The following is a 25,754-nucleotide window of genomic DNA, read 5'->3' as shown; positions in this document are numbered from 1 at the left end:
GCTGAAAGTTCAAGCTTCTCATCATGGCTTGGTCTTTTGTGTGACCAGCCCCCATCAAGAAGCAGCGCATGAGAACAAAAGATGCTCCTATTGCTCAAACAATTCTGAGGGATTTAGGAGCTCTATATCAATAACTGGGACCAAAGACAAAACTATTAGCAAGAATCAGATTTTACAAGTGATAAAATGTGTGGTGAGTCATTTCACCGCACAACTATTATCAACTCTTGTATGCATATCTCTAATTTTATGGACTCATGTATCAAATCATATTTCTTTTGCCTCTCCACGATATTTTATGCACTCATGAGATTTTCATATATTGAGGCTCAGATTTCTCATGATTATATTTCTGCTGTTCAATACAACCAGTGTTTATTTCCTCTCGTCGATCTACGCATTTAGCAGATGCACCACAGATTCAGAGGGTCTGGTGTCAGACTGTTGGGGAGGAGAGAAAGTTGGGACTTGTGGCCGTTTTTGCTGTCTCACTGAAGACAGAAGTGTGCATCTTTTCTGCTGTTCTGAGGATGGGGGAGAGGAAATAGTTTCCATACTACCCATTCTGTTGGTTCCCTGCTTTTAATATGCTCAGTAAAAATGCCCTATTTTTTTGATATTAAAAGGGCAAAATGCTAATATAATAATGAGCAAAAGAAGAACTGATTGGTTGCTTTGATGGGGAAAAAAATCATTGTGCGTGTACATACATGTATGTATATGAGGGATATAATTATGTACAAATGACTTGAGGAATAAATTCTATAGAAATAATTTGACTCAAGAAACTTGATAAAGTACAGAATCTGGATGAAGTAATAATCAAGGTGATTGAAAATTGGCTTCTCTTTTGTATCTGAATGAAGCAATCCTTACACTATGAAGACTTTGTAAAAGTTCTCTGTAATGAAGCACGTAAGTGGTTTTTGAAGAGCAAATAAACATACCAAGTGATCAGATCCAAATGGGCCCAGCCATGGACACTTCCGTTTCCATGTCCATTCAAATTCTTTGAAACCAGGAATATTAATACTGATTCACAAAGTACATTTTATCTTTCAATTACTTCTGAAGTTAAAGTAGAAGGGGACTGTGGTGTGTTTTGATGTTATTTGGTATATTAAAAAAGGCAATGTACCTATATATCATGTTTTTATAACATTTTATATCGACATAGCTGTAGTCGATACAAAATATTTGTAGTATTCATACAAAGTCATTGGTTAGTATTCTTTGTTTTTAACCATATGGATAAAAAAAGTTTATAGAGCAAAGTAAGTATGTAAAGATACTTTTCCATAATAAATAGTGATAATGATGTTAGTATTTTGATGTGAGTACTTGATGTTTATTTCTTCCGCAATACATTGGTTTTATTTGAGCTGTGATGATTCTCTAGGAATGTTTTGAATATAAGGAAGTTTTTATAATGAGCCAGCTTAGCTTTCTGTTTACTGGGATACTGACACTTGTTTACTTTCTTTAGTTAACACAGCCATTGCTCTGTATCTTTACAAAGCTGTTCTTATTTATAGTTTTTATTGTGTAGTTTCCCTGTTTTAAATATTACTGATTTTATTTTTTGAAGTGTCCCTTGTTCTCATAACTATGAGGCTGTTCTTTGAGCTGCACAATGGATTTCATACCATAAAATGTTAACATTGAATATTATTAAATTATGAACAGCACTTTACAGATTACATTATTAAGGATTTCTGATTTTAAAATGGTATCTCTTTGTATTAACATAATCTAAAAAATAATCTCATACTGATTAATTCTGTACTTGTAAAAATCGTTTAATCTAATTGAGATATTTCAGATTGTATGTTAAGTCCCTAAGCTCCTTTTAAAAATTACTTTATAATTATGTTAATTTTGTTTGTTACTAGGAAGTTTAACAAATTTGTCAGGTTACAAAGAAAAAATTTAAGTCTACCCATATTTTCATCACTCTGCACTAGCCTGCTTTCATGTATATAATTGAGCCATTCTTTAAAAGCACAATGTTTAAAGGAGGAATTACATTCTAGCCTAATTATGTACCACTATATATTTAACCATTCTTCATTATAATTTGGTAATTCCAACTTGAGTGGCTAGGTGGATGCTGGACTAGTATTTCAAAATTGGGAAAAGAGGAGGAGAAATAAGTTGTAGTACTAGATGAGGCATATGGTTCTGATTTGAAGAGCTCCTGCTACATGTCCATTATATGGTTGGAAATACTGAGTTTGAAAAAGAATTCTGGCCTTCCTCATTTGGAAGCGACCAGTGTAGAGATCTCGGTGGTCGAAGTCTTGGCCACGGGTAGGATGACTGAGGAGGAGCTGGGGTGGGGCTGGCGGGGCTCAGGAGGCACAGTGCTTCCTCTTGTGGCATACGTTTTTATTGACAGAATATGTCATCTCACTGCATTTAATCAGGTTATACTTTAAGCTTTTATTTTTACGTTGTTCTGTTAAAGATGGGCAAGAGTTCGTGTAACTTAAAATATGTTGTGTTCTAAGTCTTTTATGCCTTGATGACTGCAGTTATGAAATCGAAGCTTGCATATGCAACTAATTAATTAAACACTATTGCTTAAATAATACTTACCATCTGTATTATGTATGGTTCAGTATTGTGAAAAATTTTCTCTTGTGTTGTTTCTCTCTACTTTGTCTCACATGTTGAAAATTAAAACTCTCTAGTGGCTCTCTGAAAATGAAAAACTTTTTCCTGCTGACTCTCATTAAGACTTGTTACTGTTTTGTGAATAAAACGGTGCACCATTAGTCAACATAAAACTATTAATAACATTGCAAATTCCTAATTAAAAGGACAAATGAATTATGTTTATTTTGATTCCTACTGGCACTGTTTTCCTCCTGTGGTTTAGAATATATACAGGGTGGGGCAAAAGTAGGTTTACAGATGTTTGTATTGAAAATAATACAATAATTAATAAATAATATGAGAGTAAACTCTTTTTCCCATATAACCGTAAACCTATTTTTGCTCCACCCTGTAAAAAAAGACCTTCTCCCACCAAAAAAATATAATCCCAAACTCTAGGGGTATACATGTCTTCAGTCCTTTCATTACATCCCCCCTATTTTTCTGAGAATCTGGATTTGTTTTGTTTTAATATTGAAATACATGCTGCATAAAAATACTAACAGCTAGCTCCAGGAATCATTTGGAAGGGTACGCACTGTTATCCTGGATCTTGTCATGGAACTATGGTGGAGATTCTGTATCTGCGATGATTTAGAACTGCTTATTAGCAGTCTTTAAAAATATTTGTAAGAAAGAAACATTGGAATATAATGTACTGTGCAATTTTGTTCCCCACTAGAAAGCAGAAGAGGAGGATGTTGTTCTCACACCTGATGGCACCAGGGAATTTTTGACATTTGAAGTTCCACTTAATGATTCAGGATCAGCTGGTCTTGGCGTCAGTGTCAAGGGCAACCGGTCAAAAGAGAACCATGCGGATTTGGGAATCTTTGTCAAGTCCATTATTAATGGAGGAGCAGCATCCAAAGTAAGCAAATGTCAACTTTATCAAGTTTATGCCCAATAACAAAATGTTTAATTCAGCCCTATACCTGTTTTAGGAAACATATACACTGTAGGGGAAAACAAATTTTCTGTAGCCTCATAGATTCTGTTTCTGAGGACTGTGAATTAAACTGACAAATGACAGATTAACAGAACGAGTTACTCATTATATTGAAGCTGTATTTTAAATTTGATCTGTATTGGGGCTCCACAGAAAAGAAGTGAAAACTGAAGAAGCAACTTGGAACTGACTTGGAAGCTTCTGTATCATTTAAGCAAAGGGCAATACATTGTGAAGAACTGTTTAAAAAAGGAAAAAGGGTTTTGGCTCCAAGGGGCTGTTACTTTTGGGAAGGTAAATATGTGAGGGAAAATAATGATAGATAAATTTCATTTTATAGAGTTTGTGTAGACTTTTCTCAATGCCATCGCTGTTCTGGTGTTAAAACATTGTCCTCCCTACCCTGGTTTGGGAGAGGCTAGGGGACACCTTCCCTAAAGAAAATTTATGTCCCGTATTTTGGCAGAAAGGGGAGGGCAGGGAACCCTTGCTGTGTCTGCCATTTCTTAGTTTCCTTCAACTCGAAATAATTCTTATGCCACAGTGGGGTTTTGGGGGCTGGCATATTTTGATAACCTTTAACAAGTAACAAATGTTTTCTAGGTTTCTGTTGTTGTTGTTGTAATATCCCATCCATGATCAAACAACTAGAATAAATCTCAGTGATCTCTCATTTTAAAATGGCTTCCGTGGCTTCAACTCCCCATTTTTTTGTCTTACAGAATTTGCAACCTATAATCATTCTAGTTAAATGAAGATAATCTATGCAAATACTTAGTTTTGGTTCTGGCACTGAGCTGCCATGCAATAAAGGTTAATCTTTTCTCTTCCCTTTCCCTGTCTATGGATCATTTGTCCTATTTCCCCGTCTAGAGAAAATTTCCTGGCAGTTTGTTAAGGGGACACTTCTCTCTGCACTGGTCTTATAGCCTTAAGCTTTTGCATGTCTTGGGTTGTAAATAACCTCAGTGGGTGAAGCAAGAAAGTAATCACTTTGTGTCCTTTGAATTAGTATGCTATTTTGGTAAACAGATTATGATAATGACTTGATTTACAAATGTACAAATGATTGGAATGGACAAAGGCTACAGTGACTGCTTAGACACTATTATGCTCGTGTTCAGTTGGGCAAATTCATTAGGATTAAAGCCCCACCCCCCTGCCCTTTTTGCTTTTTTTTTTTTTTTTTTTTTAACTAAAAGGAAAACAACTTCCTTTATAACAGACTATTTAATAGCACTTATTTTTACCTGTTTGTTTCCCAGGATGGAAGACTTCGGGTGAATGATCAACTGATCGCAGTGAACGGAGAATCCCTGTTGGGCAAGACAAACCAAGACGCCATGGAAACCCTCAGAAGGTCTATGTCCACTGAAGGGAACAAGCGGGGAATGATCCAGCTCATTGTTGCGAGGCGAATAAGCAAGTGCAATGAGGTAAAGAATGAAGAAATAAAAAGACAAAAGGTACTAGCATTTGAAATTGTAATAAGACAGAGTTTTGGTCCCAGTGTTGGACAGAGAATGGCAAGTCTTGAGACTTTACCTCAAAACACTATAAATTATCTTTGCTTGCTATATAGTTTATTGTATTGTCAGTGAGTTGTGATATGTTTTCTTAATTCACTTGTCAAAACATTCCTGCTTTTGCACTGATAATTCTATTGCTAAGTCAACAGACAAGATGGGAACCTTAAAGGCACTTTTAGCTGGAATGTGCACCTTCCTGCTTAGAGCTGAGAGTTCTCTTCTATTCAGCAATGTTGTGGCTGGTAATGAGAAACAAGAAACAACTGTTGTTCATTTGTTTATCTGAAATGGGTGCCTCTGACAAAGGCTGGGAGGGGATGAGTCTTTATCCTTTGGCTTCTCCAGAGTGTTGAGCTTCGACTCCTACCTCCTCTCTCCACTTTCTCCTTCACAGAAGGTTGAGTGTTTTCCCCTTAAGTGCCTGCTTTTTCACTGATATCTGTTATATCATACCATGGTTAGTTCAAAATACATGCTGCACTATGTAATTAGGGGTGAGAAGGAATGGTATGATTATGTTTTTCCAAGTAAGTGAAAATATTTGAAGTAGAAACATATGTTCTTCTTCAGGGGATTTGAAAGTTAAAGTTAAAGAAAAATTACATATATCCCTGACTGGTGTGGCTCAGTTGGTTGGGTGTCATCTTGCAAAAGCAAAAAAAAGTCGCTTAGGTTGTGGGTTTGGCCTCCAGTCAGGGCATGTACAAGAGGTAACCAGTCAATGTATCTCTTTCACATCAGTGTTTCTTACCCTCTCTTTCTCCGTCCCTTCCCCTTTCTCTAAAAAATAAATAAATAAAATCTTTAAAAAACAAACATCAAAAAAAATAAAATAAAATTTATAGACATAAAATCAAAAATTAATGTTGGAATCTGAAAAGGAAACATTTTATAAATTTATTATAAATTATGTGCCATCTATAGAAAATAGTTGGGACCTGACAATTTACAAAGAACAGAAAAGGGTTGAAAATGTAAAATTTGTTTTTGTTGATGCTCAAATTCTAACATTTCTAAATCATTTAAGAAAAAATTACTGGCAAATTATACAAACAGAAAATTGTGTTTTTCTTAATTTTAAAGTCCATGTTTAATAAGAATATAAAGCAAATGTTTTAGGTTGGGATGATTATTCATCCAATCCTATAACTCAGTTATATTTTGCAATAAAAATGTGCTCTTGAGTTCAGTGGATAGTGTAGAGGCGACTACCTCTACACTCAGGTTTTGAAAGATTATTCACTATTGACTTTTGTATTATTTTTCATTTCTAAATATAGACTGAGTTAATAGTAATAAGATTAATTTTTACACCAATAAGAGAACAATGTAACTGTAACTAAAAATTTCAGAGTGGAAAACAGTGTGATATAGAAACATTGGCTTTTGAAGTAAAACTGTAAATGCTAATCCCTCATATTAGGTTACTGGGTTAGTTTTCTTGAATAATAGTTTGTATTGGTTGCCAGATCATTAATTGATCATTTTAATGACAGCCCTTTAAAGTGCTACCTGAAAAATTCTCAACAGTAAGTTTACAAGATATATTGTTGTCTATTAGTTTTTTCTGAAACTGAATAATTTCACATTCCTCAAACAGTACATATTTATTAAACATATTTATTGTATGTCCACTGTATTCAGAAAATGTGTTAGGTCCTGGAGATACAAAGGTGAATAAAACACAAGTGGCCCTTCTCTCACAGAACTTACACTGTACAATAGATCTTGCCCCTAGAGCCTCTGAAACAAACTAAAATGAGTGACACCTTTCAAAGTTGTTCACAGGAAAACATGGGTTGACATAGTGAGCCTGAAAATGTAAGAAATGTACTAAGGTCAGTGTCCTGAGTCCAGGTGTGCTTTTGCCTGATTCAGATGATCCCCGCTGTTTCCCAAACTGTAGCAAAGTAAACCTGTACCAGCTTGAATATGTTTTGCGAAAAGCACTGATTTTATTCCCTGTTGCCCTATGAAAGACATGAAATCGGAATCCTGCTGAAATATCTGTGTCTCATTCACTTCTGCATATGAATTTATGTGAATGAAATGATTTATACCAGGGAGCAGCTGCAGTAGACAGCAGTATACTTTAATATTCAATATTCCTTATGATATAATTTTCATACATTGCTGGTTATTACTACTTCTTGGGCTAGAGTAAGCTTATAAAACAATTACATCAAAAAATCATATCACTTTTTAATACTAGCGAGAAGCCTTTTGTACTGACAGGGTTTAACTAAAGAATTATGTGAAGACAGAAGAGCTCCATTCAGCTTCCCATTTTGCTGCTGCTGTACTCGTATTACCTTTGGAAACATGTCCTTGAATTAATGGGAGGGTATGTGTAAATTATATTACAGTAACTATTGATATAAGCATAGCCTGTCTTGTCATGAATGAACCTCAGGCTAAACAAAGTACTTGAGGTCTCTCCCTCTCGATCAGTTAGTAAACCATAGTCCAGTCTTTGAAGTATTACAAAACTATATTTTATAAACACATCTTTAAATCAAGAATTTTCATATTTAATTTCAAGTTAGAGAAGATGACAATTTACACAAGAAAGTCTTCTGTACTTCGTCACATTGTTCCTTGCCCTTAATATGTGGGAAGTGCTGTATATTATTTTAGTATTTTTAAAAATAAACTACTTGTCATATGTCCATCCTAGGTATCATCTTAACCTGTGTTTCATTAGTATTTATACCTCTGTAGCACATGTGAGATTTTCTCTGGAAGACATTTCTCAATCTGTTTTGCTTGACCTTGCAGGAATCTTTGAACACCGCCTCATTCTTGAATCATTTGTTACCTGCTCTCTCCATTTTTCTCCTACTTTGGCTCTTCCCTCTCTCCACTTTTATGCCTGTTCCTTTATTGCTGCTGTTCCTCAAGGCTCTTCCTGGGCTGTTTCTTATCCCTGTACACGTGATCCCTGGGTGATTATTTCCTGGTCTTCAGGTACCACCTAAATTATGATGAGTCCCATAACCCTGCCTCCAGCTCAGAACTCTATTCTCATTCCAGCTCACCATGGTGTGTGTATTCACTGGTGTGTCTTGCAGGGTGCCGCAAGCTGTATTAATGCTTTTTCCAAAGCCAGTTCCTCCTTGAGACGCTTCATCTACCCTGGTCATCCCTACCCCCCTACCCCCCGCAATAAATGACACCACCATTCTTTCAGTTGTCAAAGCCAGAGATCTGGGGTCACTCTTGATTTCTTAAGAGCCTTTTACTATGTCTGCAGTGTGTCTGTCTTCTCAGCACTTTTCTCCATCCCTCTCACCCATTTTCATGCCCATCACCTCACCGGGCTCACTGCTGCTGCTGCTTCTGCTTTTGAAGGCCCTCTCTGTAGTCAGGAGTTCTCTCTCATGCCTTTCTTTACTCTGCTGTCAGGCAAGTTTTTCTTAAAAAGCAAACTGATTGTGTCATTCTGGCCAAAAACCCTTCAGGGGCTTTCTGTCTTCCCTAGGACTGGTGCCAGTCTCCTCCTCAGCACCCACAGGACATGCAAGACCTGGCACCTGTGCCCCTGCAGCTGTCCCAGTGCGGCCTCTGCTCTAGCTCCTCTGCACTGCCTGATGTTTCTCAGATGTGCACGTTCTGTCCGACGTCCAGGTTTCCCACAGGACTTTGTTCTGCTCCTTATCCTAGCAAAGACAGCCTTTAGGTTTTTGTTTTTTCTCTCCCAAGTATTTCCCTAGACCTGTGCGGTCACCCTCACCCAGCAGGTACCACAGCATTTCCTTCTTGGTTTCCTTTTATGGAAAGAATAAATTCTGAGGTAGCTGGGGCCCCACCTACTTGCCATATCTCTGTTTTTCTGTCACTTGTGTCCAACTGCAACTGACCCATGGACATGGACTGAGCAGTGAGGGAAATAATCCTTAAGAATCTGGCAATTTTAGAAGGAAAAGGTAACTTAGTTACTACTAGAGATTGAAATTCTGAGAAAACCATTAAACAGGTAACAAAATTAATATTTTAACCGTGATTTTGTTTTATTTTTTTTTTGCTCCTTAGAGATAATGTTCTTACTGAAGTGTATTTTCAAACATTTCCTAAGCAATGATTGTTTTTTTTATAAAAAGAGAAAAAAAATGGCTTCCCCTTGTTTTGTGCCCCTGAAGGATAGATTAACTTTTTGGAGAAAAATTTCTTAAATCCTGGCATTCTTTTCCATTGACAAGAATGCATAAGAAGGCTTCCAGTCAAGATGGTAAACACAGTACTTGCCTCCTCCCACAACCACATCAAAATTCAACTAAACTACAGAACAGACATCATTTAGAACAGTCTGAATTCCAGCTGAAAGGAAGTCCTACAACTGAGGACATAAACAAGAAGGTATATCCAGACTGGTAGGAGGGACAGAGACTCCTCCTAACAGGCTGGTTCCACACCCTTATGTGGCAGTTAAAAATTGGAAGAGATCTTGGCTTCAGAGGTTCCCCCTGAGAAGAGAAGGGTCCCATCCTCACATCAGGTGTCCCAGCCCAGGCTTCCAGTACCAGGAAGAGAAGTCCCCATAACTTCTGGCTGTAAAAACCAGAGGGATTGAGGCTGAGTGAGATGGAGGGCTTCTGGAGTCCCAGGAGTTCCCTGTAAAGGGCCCACACACAGACTTACTTGAACTCAGTCCCTCTGAATGCCAGCACCGGATACCAGCTTGAAAGGAACCGGGAACATATAGGAAGAAAATGAATTGTCTGACATCAGGGCGAGAGCTAGGGGCAGCTTTATCCCAGACAGAAGAGCTGGCCGAGGCCATTGTTCCTTTGCTGACCCTCCCCTCACTCAGCCTGCACACACAGATGGGCACCACATCTGTGTCTCCATCACCCTGGCCGACACCATTTGACCCAGCCTGGTGATTCTCTACGATTCCATGCCATGCAACTCGCAGGCCTACCCAAACCCCTTCCAGTGGCTTTTCCATACAAACAACCTGTCTTGGTTCTTGCTGGGGACTTTTCTAATATCTCTCAAAGGTTCACAAATCCCAAACAAGCAGCATCTAGCCTCCATGTGCCCTGTACCTCTTGCCTAACGACCCCAATTTCTTCATTAGTGGCAGCAGGACTCAGCAGCTTGGCCTCTGGCGGGAACCTCCCAGTCCAGCACAAGTAGCAACCTTCTGCAGATTGTTTGGTAGCTCATGCTCGATGGCCACAGGTGAGGTACAGATGTCTGACTTTGACTTGCATCAGAACTTCTCCCAAGAGGCCCAAGAACCAACATATTGGGTAGCCAGCTTCAGACCACACCAAAGCACTGCCCCAACAACCTCCAAAAACGACACACTCAAAGTGCAGATTCAGTAGGCCCTCAGTCCCACAAAAGTGAATTCTGCTCTATAGGGCTGGCCTCTTTACAACAGCCACTTCATTGTAATTACAGCCAGTCCTCAGGAGTTCACCATTACCAAACAAGCATTACAAGAAAGGTTAAAGGATCTTCTTTAAGAAGATAAAAAAATAAAAAAACATGAATAATAAAATGGCATATGAATAATAAAATTGCTGGTAACTACATATGTACCAGCAATTACTTTAAATGAAATGGATTAAATGCTCCAATTAAAAAACATAGGATGGCTGAATGAATCAGAAAACAAGATCCATACCTATGCTGCCTACAAGAGACCCACTTCAGATCAAAAAACATACAGATTGAAAGTTAAGGGATGGAAATGGTATTTCATGAAAATGGCGGGGGAAAGCTGGAGTAGCAACACTTATAGCGGACAAAGTAGATTTTAAAATGAAGGCTGTAACAAGAGACAGAGAAAGACCCAGCAATTTCACTTCTGGGTATTTATTTGAAGATCTCCAAAACACTAATTGAAATAGGCATATGAACCAATATGTTCATTGCAGCACTATTTATGATTGGCAAGCTATGGAAGCAACCTAAGTATCCATCAGTAGATGAGTGGATAAAGAAGAAGTGATGCATATATAGAATGGAATATGACTCAGCCATAAAAAAAGGTTGAAATCTTGTCATCTCAACAACATGGATGTACCTAGAGGGTATTATGCTGAGTGAAATAAGTCAGACAAAGACAATACCATATAATTTTACTTATATGTGGAATGTAGAAAACAAAACAGAAACAGACTCATAGATGCAGAGACTATTTTGGTGGTTGCCAGATTGGAGAGGGTTGGGAGGATGGGTGAAAAGGTGAATGAATTAAGAATACAAATTGGACTAGACAAAGAACATGTATGAATGACCCATGGACATGGACAACAGAGTGGGAATTGACTGTAGGAGTCGGGGGTGGGGGTGGAATGGGTGGATGGGGGTAAAGGGGGAAAAAATTGAGACAAGTGTAATAGAATAAACATGATTTATAAATTAAAAAAATACAGATTGGTAGTTCTAGAATAGTCATGGGGATGTGAAGTAAAACATACTAAAATAAAGAATACATAAAGCAAGAGGCAGAAACATTGTTATCACCACAAAGGAGGAATTTTTCTAGTATGTACCTTGAAGCAGAGTAGAGGGAAATGGGAGCCAACACCTGACGTATGAAGATAAGCTGTGTATGATAATTATGCTGATTTTAAATGGTCTAAGGAAATTAATATTACAGTAGAAATTATTGTGATTCAACATAGCTTTCAGTCATTTTATTATATCTGTTAGACATGATTTCATATAATGTCTTGTTTTAGTTCCAAAGGAGAATATGACCAGGTGAGCTTTTGTCCTAGACCCCATATTGAAGGATTTATGTGTCGAGCACTGCTTTAAAATGAATTTTCTTTCTAGGTTTAATCCTCTTAGAATTAGAATGGGAAGGAACCTAAGACATCATTTATGGTTCTCTTCATTTTATGTATTAAGGAATAAGTGTGGAGAGGTCAAATGATTTGCTCAATAGCTGCAAGGCCAAAGTAGTGACAATGTAATTTAGAAACAAGGTGTTCATTCTTCCTATACATGTGAGTGGGTGTAATTGACTGTGATTGTGTTGTTTAGGCAATTCGTATTCTAGTTGTATTGGGAAGTAGTATACAATAAAAACGCAGGCTCTATTATCTGACAAAGTTAGTTATACTCTGTGTCTGCCATAAACAGGCAGAATGACTTGGGAAGCTTCCTTTGTTTCTCAGATCCTTGCTGTTGTTCACATGAGGAAGGAAAGGAAATTTTGTGGTCCTGAATGAAGGCAGAACCTGAAACTGCACCCTAAAGCTCTAGCCCCTGTTCTCCAAAGCTAAACCTTGTCTTCTTTATTCATTGTTTTGTGTTCACTTGTCCTTTGGATATGAGTGCTTTCTCAATGTAGAGTTGGAATCTAGATCAGCTTCTTTTAATTTCAACACTGTATAGTTTCATGAATTTTAAAGGCCTAGTTTGTTGTGGCCTAATGTGTGTAAATTCTCTAAGCCATTTTAAGGGAACTCTGAGTCATTGACTTAGAAATAAATGTATTCCTCTAATTATTCACCTAGTGTGTGTTCTTTGTCAGGCATTGGGGATAACATAGATTAAGTCCATCACCACTGAAATATCAAATAATGAGATCATGCCAAATACTAAGTAGGACCCAATTCTTAGTTTGTGAGGGGGTGAAGGCCATATCTTGTGCTAGCTTTTCAATGTTTGTAGTCGAGGTAGAGGGATACATTTTCATTATGTGAAAGAAATCATTTGATCCACTAATGCTTACTTTAAACAACATTTAAAACCGACAGGAATTGCATTAGTTTTATAAAAAGAAACCAAGATTTTAACTTATGCTAAGAAAAAAGGAGAAGGCCAAATACATAATGAAAAGCATATTCATTGGACAATATCCAGTTTTTTGTTATTAAATAGCATTTGTTATTTTCTGATTATAAAAGCGATATAAGATCATTTGAATATTTTTAAGGAGCATATCGTTTACATTATTTTTAGAGATAGAGGTAATACCCAGTTTCTATACCTGTGTAAAAGTTATGATATTGATTCACTTGAATCTTAATTATTCACTTAGCTTATTATTTCGTGAGGATAGTCACTACCAAGTGAAATAAATGGACTGGTTCTAGGGTATAAGGTATTTTTTTAACACTATCAAAATGTAAATGGACATTCAAAATGTAAGTGGATATACATTTCCACATTGTTTTAGAAAAAGGCTGTATGACTTTATGCTGCTACACAGTGTGAGTCGTCTTGCACTGTGGAGCTCATTTTTCTTCAGTAGGCGTCAAGTCCTTCCTGTTTCTGTAGGGATGGGGCTGAGGGATCTAACACAGTACAGCTGTTTGGAACTGAATGAAGCTGGACTGAGGAACATTTTAGCACTTTAAACAATAAACACAAAGTGAAAATTGCAGTTAATTTCCTTTTTTCCCCCTGATTAAGCTTAATTTTTATAAAATTTTAATATAAGGAGACTGAAGGGCTTTGGGAACAGCCCAAATTATAGGAGGTAAGGCTGCCCTCCCAGGGCCACTGTGCTCGGCCTCCTCCTCCCTCTGCTCCGTGCACCAGGGCGTCACTGACCCAATGCTCCTTTTCTAGCACGCAAGTCAAGAGATTTGTAAAACCAGCCTTGGCTGGTGTGGCTCAGTGGATTGAGTGCCAGCCTGTGAACCGAAAGGTTTGATTCCCATTTTGATTCCCAGTCAGGGCACAGGCCTGAGTTGTGGGCCAGGTCCCCAGTGGGAGGGCACACGAGAGGCACCTACACATTGACATGTCTCCCCCTTTCTTTCTTTTTCCCTTCCCCTCTCTCTAAAAATAAATAAGTAAAATCTTTAAAAAAAGAGGAGAGAGATATATTAAACCAGGTTTCGTTTTGTTTCGTTTTGTTTTGTTGGAAATAAGAAGGCATTGTATCCTGTATCAAATATTTATATAAGTAGGCAGTTGATTTCTTCATTTAAATCTGTCTTTTGAGATGCAAATTAGATGTGGGTAGGGAGGCAGGGGAGGTGCATCCCCCTTTTCCAGGAAAATGGTCAAGTGCAAGGTTCTATCTGAACAGACATCTTATTGTTTTTCTCTAGTAAGCCTTCATGTATTTCTTTAATCTAATTTTTATTTAATGTTATAAAATTCTAAAGTAGCCTATTGGGTATTTAGGGGTTTCTCATGAAGGAGCTTTATAAAAATTTTATCATTTAGAAAATTGCAGTTATGTAGTTCAATTAAATGTAGTTGTTAAGCAAACTTGATGTCTTACGATGAAATAAATTGTGCATAGCAAGTGTGTCTTGTGTGTAGATCCTTGTATAGCCAGTCTCTTTAATGTACATGCTCATTTCAAAAATAAAAATACACTTACTTGTTTTTAAAGGTGTAGGGTATTTGTTTTGTTTGTTTTTGTTTTCTCTAAAGTTCCTTAGAGTTTAGGCATAGGAATCATTCAGAAAATACCCTTTTATTCTAATACATCAGAGACCTGAAATATTTCATTTACTTTTCAGTAAAGCTGTCAGTTGTAATCTGCAATTTTAAAAAAAACTAATAAAACAAATCCTCATTTCAGAATTTAAACCTTATTGAGTGTAATTCACTGGCACTGTGAGTTTATTATTCTCCTGCAGTTTGACGGGCCTCCAGTTGTAATTGTGTTGACCCTTCAATGCATTAAATCTCCCCAGTGCTTATCAGACTGGGAGAGATAAGTCTACAATTTGGAACTTCATTAAATATCTCATTTATATTAAACAGATGATAGCTTCTTACAAAAATTGTAATTTGTTCAGGCAAAGGAACTGTGATAATGGTGGTTTCATCTGTGTGGAAAGTGTAGTCTCCTCCTCAGCTTGGCCGTGCTGTTCCGGGTTGCCCTGCCCCCCAAGCACCCTCTCCCTCTGGCCTGAGGCAGCATCATCGTGTCCTAAGATATTAGTCCATGGGGCTCACCTCAGAGGCCACATTGAGGGAGTGTAGTTAAATGTGCTTTGTTCCTCCTTGAAGCAGATTTGTTTCAAGGCCTTACAAACCTAGGATTTTATTCATATTATTTTTATGAAGACTATAACTTACAAAGTACTGCTGTTTGAAAGAATGCCACATACAATTTTATTTATGGTGATAGAACTTGACCTATATTCTTTGCTTATTTGGTAGATTGTATATGTTTGTGAAATACACATCTTGGCCTGTTTCATTAGAATATTTGGTTCTCACTTCTATATTTGCATATTATGAAAGTGCTTTTCTCAGTTATTCACTATCTCATTCTTAAGATTACAATCACAGAATGGTGATAATTTATAATGTCTAACAGAAGAAATTTAGGCTCAGTGTATTGTTCAAGACACCTGAGCTAACAAGTGACCGTTAAGTCTTTTAGGATGACTAGTAATCTTACTGGCACGCACACATAAATGTGTGCTTATTATTTTGTGTACTTAACATACCATAGGTATAAAAGTACAGTTAAGTTCCAGCCCAGCTTCCATTCTGATAAAGTATGCCCTGTGCAGAGCAACATCTTATGAAGAATTTTGAATTAAATCATAACTTAAATTGACTTCAACAGATACTAACAGTCAGACTGAAACAATAAGCAACAAGATAAGTTTTTTTAAAAGAAGCTTTTAGTACACACATTCTTTTTCTAGTGGTTGAAATCTGACAACTTCCTGGGAGGCACAGTGTAAAGTGGAGCAGAAAGTCAGTCATTAGGCAGAGCTGTCATCACAAATCACTTTGTTCCAGGGTGAAAAGTTCTAGTGCATGTGGTACCCAGTTGGATGCAGGCCTTGGGCAAGTTGTTATAATCCCCTCACGCTGCTAATGGGCCTCCAGTCCTGACTCTCCCTTGCCCCCTTTCTCTACAGCTGAAGTCACCTGGGAGCCCCTCTGGACCTGAGCTGCCCATTGAAACAGTGCTGGATGATAGAGAACGAAGAATTTCCCATTCCCTCTACAGTGGGATTGAGGGGCTTGATGAATCCCCCACAAGAAATGCTGCACTCAGTAGGATAATGGGTGAGTCAGGTAAAACTTTATCATATTTTAATGCTTTTGTTGGTTTACGGAGGGGTTATTAATGTAATATTAATGTAAAGGAGGGCCATGTTTTGAAGAGGAAAAGAGCAGGTTTATTATAATCACTCAGGAAGTGTTAAGGTGAAGAGAGGAATCAATACATTGATTTTGTTAAGTAAGTTTCAGATCCTGTAATATGGGAAGAGAAAAAAAGAAAGGAATCCTATGGAAATGTTTTCTAGTGATCAAGATATTCTTAGCTTTTTGGAGATAAGTGAAGCTGTATTTTTTTTTTAAATAAAAATTTAACAGTTTATGGCAAGGAGGCTTCAAAAAATCATATATCATTCACAGTAGTGCTGTTTGGAAGGCGAGAAAAAAATCTTTACCTACATATATACATGTGCATAAGATCCTCACATTTATTTGGTTTGTACTTAATAGGGGCGTACCATTTTTTACTTGCATCTCTACTTTCTTAAAGCCTTCATTTTAAAATCGTGAAATGAGTTTTTTGCATCCTTTGTTTGGATTCAACACCGCGCTGTGTGCACAGTCCCCCGGGGGTAGTGAAGTTGTTCGCATGTGCTCAGTAGCAGTGGAGCTTCTCCTAACAGATCCAGTTATTGAAGACTTGCTTTGCCACAGGACTGGTTGCATGTACTGTGTTACTCATTTTGGGATTACCTTGGGAGAGTTTTCAAATTTAAAGCACAGCAAGCTGTTTTGATTAAAATAGCCCCTGACATAAAACATTTTTATTGCTGCTATGTTTTGCTAATATAAAGTAAAACCCTAAATTTTACTCCATTTTGATTATATTAAGTACAGATTTAATTTAAAGTTTCCAATCTGAAGCTTCATTAGAGGAAGAATTTACTTCATTATCAGTGGATGTATATGGAAAGCCTGCTATTGGCAGGCACGGTGTACACTTTTCTTGTAGATAGAAATGTGAATAGAAACGATCTCTGCCTTCAAAGAACTTTCTACTGGGCATGATAGGAAAAATACATAAACATGACTGCTAGAATTTTCTGTTCTTACTCCTCAGATCCCTGTAGCTTTCTAGTTCGGAATAATTGCTACATTCTCAATTATCTTGGTACACATAGAATTTAGACATGCCAACTGTAGTTTTATTTTGTCACAATTCTTCCTTTTTGCCTGCTTGGCATAGTGAAAGCAGGGGAAGGATGTTAAAGATATTGTGTGCCTGTTAGGTGACAGGCATCCCACGTAATTTATCCGATCTCTGCCTATTATTAGTGATCACTGTCTTCACTGCTATTGGATTTCCCATATTGTCTTGGATTTGGTATAAAACTTTATCTCTGTTAAATACTTTTTTATTGATGAAAATTCAGAGCCCTTGAGAGAGAGAGTGCATGTGTCCCTGGATCTGTGTGTATACAAAGTGATATGCTGTAATTTCCCGTTTATTATAGGAACATAGGACTTGCCATACTGAATCACACCATTGGCCCACCAGTTCCTGTAACCGGCGTCCTGCCTCCAATCCCTGATGCTTCAGAGGAAGGCGAAAAACTAAAACTAAAAAACTAAAAAAAAACCAAACCCAAATTCACCTAACTTTTTGAAATGCTGTATATATGGGTTGTGGATTCCTTCACTTTCTTTATAGTCTGTTGCCCTGATTTTGTCAGCCATGGATTCATTAGTCTGCTTACATTTGCATTATAGTTGGCATTTTTCCCCCTTCCCTCTGCTAGAGATGTAATGGACTTTCAAAACTCTAGATGCTTCTCCCAGGGTAGTAACTTCCCTCCCAGCTGTGTGTTTTGTGATGTACTGTGCATGCTCTTTTGGGCTGGGGGGTGGCATACTCTTTACGTTAGATAGGCTGTATTGATGTTGAATGATTTGGGTTTTTTCTTAAGACAGTTTCTTTACATGTTGTACTGGAAACTAGGGATCCCATATAGTTTTCCCCTGAGAAATGCATGTACTTAGATCTATCTTTAGTTTTGCAAACTTGAGAATTCTTCAGTCTTTGTTGGTTCCCATTCCAGTATCATTGGCCCTAACACACAAATACTGTTTGTTAAGTCAGTTCTGCCTTAAAGTTACAAATCCTACAAAAGATGTTACCTTGCAACAAAATTCCAAAACAAGATATCAAATATAAGATATTAGAGCACTGAATTTCTATCAAGCTACACCAATAGCAATAGTATTTATTGGTTTGCATAGTATCTAGGTACATGAAAATTTCTCAGACAAATCTTGTTTGGTTGATGGTTATCTTCTATGCTTTTAGAATAACTCGTGTAGACAGTGGTGGAGGTGGTAGTATTTACTTCATGATCTTAAAACTTAGTATTGAAATTCTAGCTGACTACACTAAGAAATGATTTATTTTATGCAAACAGGGTGAATTTTCATGTAAAATATTTCTCACATAGACCAAAATGAGCTTTGAGGCATTCTGACTCATTCATATGGGAACACATCCTAGAAAAGAAGCTTCTAAAAAATAGATGAGTAAAGGAAGTGTTGCTAGAATTGGAAGGATGTCAGATGACATCAGCCACACTTTCCCACTTAACAAATGAACAAAGTCCCAAGATCCCATGGTGATTTTTATTTTGTTTTTTTATTATTTCCTGTTTCTTAAAATAACCCTTTCTTGCAACAGCTAAGATCACACAATTTGTGATACTCATTCTTTCTTACTATCATTTTATAAGCATTCACGTCTTTAAGCAAAAAGCATTAAACAGTCTCTAGAATCTAGTCCATTCTGGCAACCATTGTGATCTATGAATCAAAGAAGTTGATCTTTGAAGACACCTTTAGAAATCATGTAGACCAACCTCCTTATCTTCTGGTCTGGGGAATTTTGGACCAAAGAAATTAAATAACATATTTGAAGCTGCAAAGTTCCTGTGCTTCTGAACCAAAATTATGATGTATATGTTTGTGAGTCATGAGTCCTACATTACTTGGACTGTTCCATCTCTTTGGCTTTTGGTGGGGTCAGCCAGATTCATGACCAAAGGCAGAATATCTCCATTGTCCACACTGGCTGACTTTCCACTGTCGGCGCATTTAAAAGGTACATCCTGGCACTCATCAGAAAGAAGTCTGTAGTGAGCCTGTATAGGATTTCTTTCTTTTAAAAGTCTTAAAAATATTTTACAAATTGTTGGACTGTCTTAACTAATAATGATAACAGTAACAGTACTGGGCCTAGCTAATTTAACCAACATGTTCAATTCATAAAATCACAAGCTGACATTTGGAAGCATTGAACCTTAAATTTTTTCAAACATTTTAATCTGAAGAATTTTTCTGTTTAAAGCAAAATCACAATCTGTTTTGTCCATTTTAGAATTGAATCTTAGTAGCTTTTATATTCATACATTTGTGGTGAGTTTAAAAGTATTTATGTTCATATTATTTTATCTTATTAGAAATTAGAAAAATGGAACGTTAATATTTTTATTATAGGTCAAATCACTGGAAAGACTTTCCTCATTTCCTGTTTTTAGTGTCATGTGTAGCTTTGCCTTCTGTGTAAATGTGCCAATGAATAAATGTTTAGTAAACAATCATTATGCATCTCATTGTTTCACTCCTCCTGAAGATATTACCTGGTTTAAGTCTTAGTTTTTAGTTGTTGGTTAACTAGTTGAGGACAAAAGAATGTTTATCCATCAAATTATAGATCAGAGACTTCTCAAGTCATCATCTGAAGATTAACATTTATGATGAGCCAAGTACAGTAAACATTGTTAAGAGGTATTGTCCAGATGGAGATTGGTACAATATGTACATAGACAATTTAGCCATCCATTACCCGCTATATATTCCTGGAGTCAGATACTAAAACTATATTCCTAGTAAGAATGTTAAGTGGAATTTTGATAGAAAATACGAATTCTCAAACTTTTTAAGATGTTAGCCTCCAGACTCATGGGTGAGAGGAAAAAGCTAACTTCTTGTCTTACTATTAGGGAAATTTCTTACTGTGTATTTATGTATAATATTTTGGATCATGAAGATACAGTATTTATACTCAAAGCAACATCTGATGTAAAAGGATTTTCAAATGAAGAACCATTCAGGGTTCCCTACTGCTTATTAGGATGTCTCTCAGAATATATTGTGTGAACTCAAGAGTTTTAGTTGTGTTAAAAATGAGTGGACTATAATCACACCATATTTCCTTCCAGTAAATTTTGCCTGTGTGAGGACTTGCCATTTAATGCTTTGACACAGGCTTTGTCAGTGGTTAGCTGTCAGGGAAAATTCTGGTTTTGTCATTCTGTACACTTCTTGGGGGAAAAGTATGTCTTGAGAAGGAAATATTTCTTTGGGTAGTAGTGCTAGAATGTCTGACCTTATTTACGGATGATATTTTATTGAACAGATTTCTGTCTTTGTATTCTAATATCCTACCACTCTATTAGGAATAAATGTGTGACCTAAATGTAGGAAAGGCAGACGATTAAGTATTAAATTTGATGTGCATTTTTATTGTGAGCTTTCAGAAAAAGTTGCTAATTTTCATAGTTTGTCAAAAATGATGCATTTCAAATAAAAATAGAGTGTTTTCCTTGATAAAATGCTGAGTGGAAGTTTTAGTGAACATGTAGCGTTTCCATAATACAGTAGTTGATGCTAAATAATGAATGCATTTGAAATTTCTAGCACAGTTACTTTTGTGGATTGTCCTGAAAAGATACATGTCTACTTAATTTTTGCTCCTTTGTTGTAATGTCTAGAATAATTTACATTTTTAGAAATCATTCAAGAACATACATTTGTCCTCCCAAAATTTCCATAACTGTTTTAAAACAAGAATTATCATTTACTTTAAAAATTAAATCTTAAGACATGCTGAAATGTTCACACACTTTCTACACATTGCTCTTGTGCTATTTTAAGGAATAATATATAACACAGGAAAAGTGCACCCTGTGTAAAGTGGTGGCCACGTTGGTATAGTGCCACAGTCCTTTTTAACAGATTTGGACATTGGACTTAAAAATGAGTTTTTCCATCTTCCTGTAAGGTGATAGCAAATTGCCACTTTTCCTCACTTTGTTGGGAAAGCCAGGCCAGTGGGCCTGTATCGCCCCATGCAGCAGACTTCTGTGCAAATGGCCTCGCACAAGGTGTTCACATGGATCAAAGTTTGGTCCACAGTACTTGCTCAGAAGTTTTCGGGAATTACTTAGAATTGTAGGCATTTTGGGGAGAAAGATGGCATCAATTGGACCCCAGCTTTATTTTTAAGGATTTAGGACCTTGAATCATAATTCTCTCCCAAGAAACATAATTGCTTGTCATTCTGATCCTTGTACCTGAGCAAATTTTCCTGAATGAAACTCATCAGTGAGACAGTTCTGGGTCTTTCTGTACCAAGAACATTATATCCTAATTGAATAAATTCAAATTTACTGGCTCCCCTTTCTTGGGCTGAAAAATCTCTGGGTAGTCAGTTAAGTTGTGCCATCTCCCTCAAGGCCTTTTTTGTCCACCATTCTTTTTACTTTAAAAAAAATTTTTTTTAATTGTTTTATTACAGTTGTCCAAAATTTTTCATCCTTTGCCCTACTCCACCCAGCCCACCATCCACTCCCGCAGTCAATTCCCACACTGTTGTGCATGTCCATGGGTCATTCATACAAGTTTTTGACTAGTCCCTTCCCCTTCTTTCCACCATTATCCCCCTTCTCCCTCCCCTCTGGTCACTGTTAGTCTATTCTGTGTTTCCATGTCTCTGGCTCGGTTTTGCTCCTTAGTTTATTTTGTTCATTAGATTCCACTTTTAGGTGAGATCATATGGTATTTGTCTTTCACTGACTGGCTTATTTCACTTAGCATAATGTTCTCCAGTTCCGTCCATGCTGTCGCAAAAGGTAGGAGTTCCTTTTTTCCTTCTGCTGTATAGTATTCCGTTGTATAAACGTATCACAATTTTGTGACCTACTCATTTACTGATGGGCACATAGGCTGTTTCCAGCACTTGGATATTGTATGTAATGCTGCTATAAACATCGGGGTGCATAGGTTCTTTTGAATTGGTGATTCGTGATTCTTAGGGTATATTACCTGCAGTGGAATGAATGTTGGGTCAAAAGGCAGTTCCATTTTTAATTTTTGAGGAAATTCCATACCGTTTTCCACAGTGACTGCACCAGTCTGCATTCCCACCAACAGTGTACTAGGCTTCCCTTTTCTCCATAACCTTGCCAACACTTGTTGTTTGTCCATTTATTAATCATGGCCATTCTGACAGGTGTAAGGCAATATTTCATTGTGGTTTTAATTTGCATTTCTCTGATGGCTAATGATGTTGAGCATTTTTCATATGTCTTTGGGCCCTCTGTGTGTCGCCTGGGGAGAACTATCGGTTCAAGTCCTTTGCCCATTTTATTAATTCTATTATTTGTCTTTCTGATACTGAGTTGTATGAGTTCTTTTTATACTTTGGAGATTAAACACTTGTCTGATATATCATTAACAAATATGTTCTCAGTATGGTCGGTTCCCTTTTCATTTTGATGCAGAAGCATTTTAATTTGATGTAGTCCCATTCGTTTATTTTTTCCCTTATTTCCCTTACCATAGGAGATTATCAACAAAAATATTGCTATGTGGGATATCTGAAATTTTACTGCCTGTGTTTCCATCTAGGACTTTTATGGTGTCATGACTTATAAGTCGTTTATCCATTTTGTGTTTATTCTGGTGTATGGTGTAAGTTGGTGGTCTAGTTTCTTTTTTTTGCAGGTCCTAGTCCCATTCTCCCAACACCATTTATTAAAGAACTTGTTTTTACTTCATTGTAGCTAATGCTCCCTTTGTCAAATATTAATTGATGATAGAGACATGGGTTTGTTTCTGGGCTCTCTATTCTGTTCCATTGATCTATGTATTTATTCTTATGCCAGTACCAGACTGTTTTGATTATAGTGGTCTTGTTGTATAGTTTTATATCCGGTATTGTGACACTTCCAACTTTGTTCTTATTTCCCAAGATTGCTGAGGCTATCTGTGGTCTTTTTGGGTTCCACGTAAATTTTTGAAATAGTGGTTCTATATCTGTGAAATATGCCATTGTTATTTTAATAGGAATTGTGTTGAATCTATGGATTGCTTTGGGTAGTGTGGGCATTTTAATGATGTTAATTCTTCCGATCTATGATCATGGTATATATACTTCCATTTATTTGTGCATTCCTCAATTTCTTTCTTCAGTAGTCTGTAGTTTTCCGAGAACAGGTCTTTTATGTCCTTAAGTTTATTCCTAGGTACTTTATTTTTCTTGTTGCTACAGTAAATGGGATTTTTTTACTTGTTTTTCTTTTTAATAGTTCATTATTGGTGTACAAAAATGCTATTGATTTCCAAATACTGACTTTGTATGATGCTAATTTTCCAAGTTCACTTAGAGACTATAGGGTTTTCTATGTTCACTATCATGTTTTCTGCATATAATGACAGCTTTTCTTTCTCCTTTCCAATTTGGATGCCTTTTATTTCTTTTTAGTACAATGTTGAATGAGAGGGTGAAAGCGGACCCTCTTGTGTTGTTCCTGATCTTAAGGGGAAAACTGGTAGTTTTTGTCCATTGAATATGATGTTGGCTGTAGATTTCTCATATATGGCCTTTATTATGTTGAGGTATGCTCCCTCTATTCTCACTTTGCTGAGTGTTTTTATCATAAATGGGTGTTATATTTTATCAATGTTCATTTCAACATCTATTGATATGATCATGTGATTTTTATCCTTCATTTTGTTTATGTTGGTATATCACATTTATTAATTTGTGAATATTGTACCATCCTTGCATCCCTGGGATGAATCCAGCTTGATCATGGTGTATAATCTTTTTATTGTATAGATGGATTTGGATTGCCAATATTTTGTTTAGGATTTTAGCTTCTATGTTCATCTGCGATATTGGCCTGTAGTTTTCTTTCTTTGTTGTGTCTCTACCTGGTTTTGGAATTAGGATGATACTGGCCTCATATAAAGCGTTTGGGTGTCTTCCCTCTTCTTGAATTCTTTGGAGTAGTTTGAGAAGAATGGAGATTAGCTTGCCCTTAAATGTTTGGTAAAATTTGCCTGGGAAGCCTTCTGGTCCAGGGCTTTTGTGTGCCTGGCATTTTTTGATTATTGCATCAATTTCATTAACTGTTATTGGTCAAATCAGTCTTTCTGCTTCTTCTTGATTCAGTTTTAGAAGATTGTATGTTCCTGGAAATGTATCCATTTTGCCCAGGTTGTCCAATTTCTTGGCATATCGTTGTACATACTGAGTTCTTAGAATCATTTGTATGTCTATAGTATCAGTTTAAACTTTTCCTCTTTCACTTCTGATTTTATTTGAGTCCACTCTTTTATTTTTATTGATGAGTATAATTAAAGGTTTGTCAATTTTATTTATTTTCTGAAAGAACCACCTGCTGGATTCATTGATCCTTTTAATTTTTCTTTTTTCTTAAGTTCCTGTGTCATTTAATTCTGCTTTGATATTATTTCCATCCATCTACTCATTCTGGGCTTTGTGTGTGTTATTCTTCTAGTTCTTGTAGATGTAGGTTTAGGTTGTTTATTTGAGATTTTTCTCTTCTTTAGGTAAGCCTGTATTGCTATGAACTTCCCTCTCAGGACTACCTTTACTGTGTCCCAAAGGTTTTGGAATATTGTGTGTTCATTTTCATTTGTTTTCGGATACTTTTCAATTTCTCCCTTGATCTCATTGTTAACCCCTTCATTATTTAATAACATGTTATTCAGTCTGCATGTTTTGAATGTTTTTGAGTTTTTTCCTTGAGGTTGGTTTCTAGTTTCAAGCCATTGTAATCTGAGAAGATGCTTGATATGATGTCAACTTGCTTGAATTTCTTGAGGTTTGTTTCGTTTCTTACTATGTGGTCTTATCTTTGAAAATGTTCCATGAGCATTTGAAAAGAATGTATATGTTGCTTCTTTGGTATGAGATATTCTGTAAATACAGTTGAGTCCATTTGAGCTAGAGTGTCATCCAGTGCCGCAATATCCTTGTTGATATTTTCTTTGGAATATCTACTCATTGTTGACAGAGGGGTGCTAAAATCCAACAGGATAACTGTGTTTCTATTGATATAGTTCTTGAAGTGCTCCAAGATTTTCCTTATATATTTTGGTGCTCCTCTGTTGGGTGCTTATATGTTTACAGGGGTTATATCCTGTCGTTGGACTACTCCCTTAAGTGTTATGTAGCGGCCTACTTTGTCTCTTGTTATGGCCTTTGCTTTGAAGTCTCTTTTATCTGATATAAGTATTGCTACCTCAGCCTTTTTTTTTTTTAATGTTTATTTGCTTGGAATATTTTTTTATCCCTTCACTTTCAGCCTGTGTAGCTCTTTTGTTCTGAGGTGGGTCTCTTGTAAGAAGCATATATGTGGATCATGTTTTGTAATCCATTCAGCTACCTTGTATCTTTTGATTAGAGCATTTAATCCATTTACATTAAAGGTTATTATTGATAGGTAATTATTCATTGCCATTTTCCCCCTTTGTACCTGTGTTCCTCTTTCTCTTTTTCTTTGTCTTCTTAAAGCAGTCCCATTAGAATGTCTTGCAATGCTGGGTTTTTGGAGATGTACTCTTTCTTTTACCTGTTTTTG

The 25,754-nt window shown here is 36.6% G+C and overlaps 1 protein-coding gene across 17 annotated transcripts in view; it reads left to right on the top strand.

Annotated features, from left to right (window-relative positions):
- The window catches only part of PARD3 (par-3 family cell polarity regulator), a 686,226-nt gene that overhangs the window by 406,886 nt on the left and 253,586 nt on the right, over window positions 1-25,754 (top strand). For 8 of the 17 annotated variants that reach the window (XM_054582303.1, XM_054582305.1, XM_054582302.1 and 5 more), the window contains 3 exons: window positions 3,341-3,529; window positions 4,873-5,073; window positions 15,951-16,110. In XM_054582303.1, coding sequence (XP_054438278.1) covers window positions 3,341-3,529; window positions 4,873-5,073; window positions 15,951-16,110 — 550 coding nt within the window. The remainder of the gene's footprint in view (window positions 1-3,340; window positions 3,530-4,872; window positions 5,074-15,950; window positions 16,111-25,754) is intronic. The other 9 variants (XM_054582310.1, XM_054582307.1, XM_054582309.1 and 6 more) reach the window with 3 other exon arrangements.

The sequence above is a fragment of the Pteronotus mesoamericanus genome, unplaced genomic scaffold (assembly GCF_021234165.1).
Source record: "Pteronotus mesoamericanus isolate MK-2021 breed Mesoamerican mustached bat unplaced genomic scaffold, CSHL_Meso_final contig_69, whole genome shotgun sequence".
Classification (NCBI taxonomy): Eukaryota; Metazoa; Chordata; class Mammalia; order Chiroptera; family Mormoopidae; genus Pteronotus; species Pteronotus mesoamericanus.
This window is presented reverse-complemented; position numbering and strand designations above follow the sequence as displayed.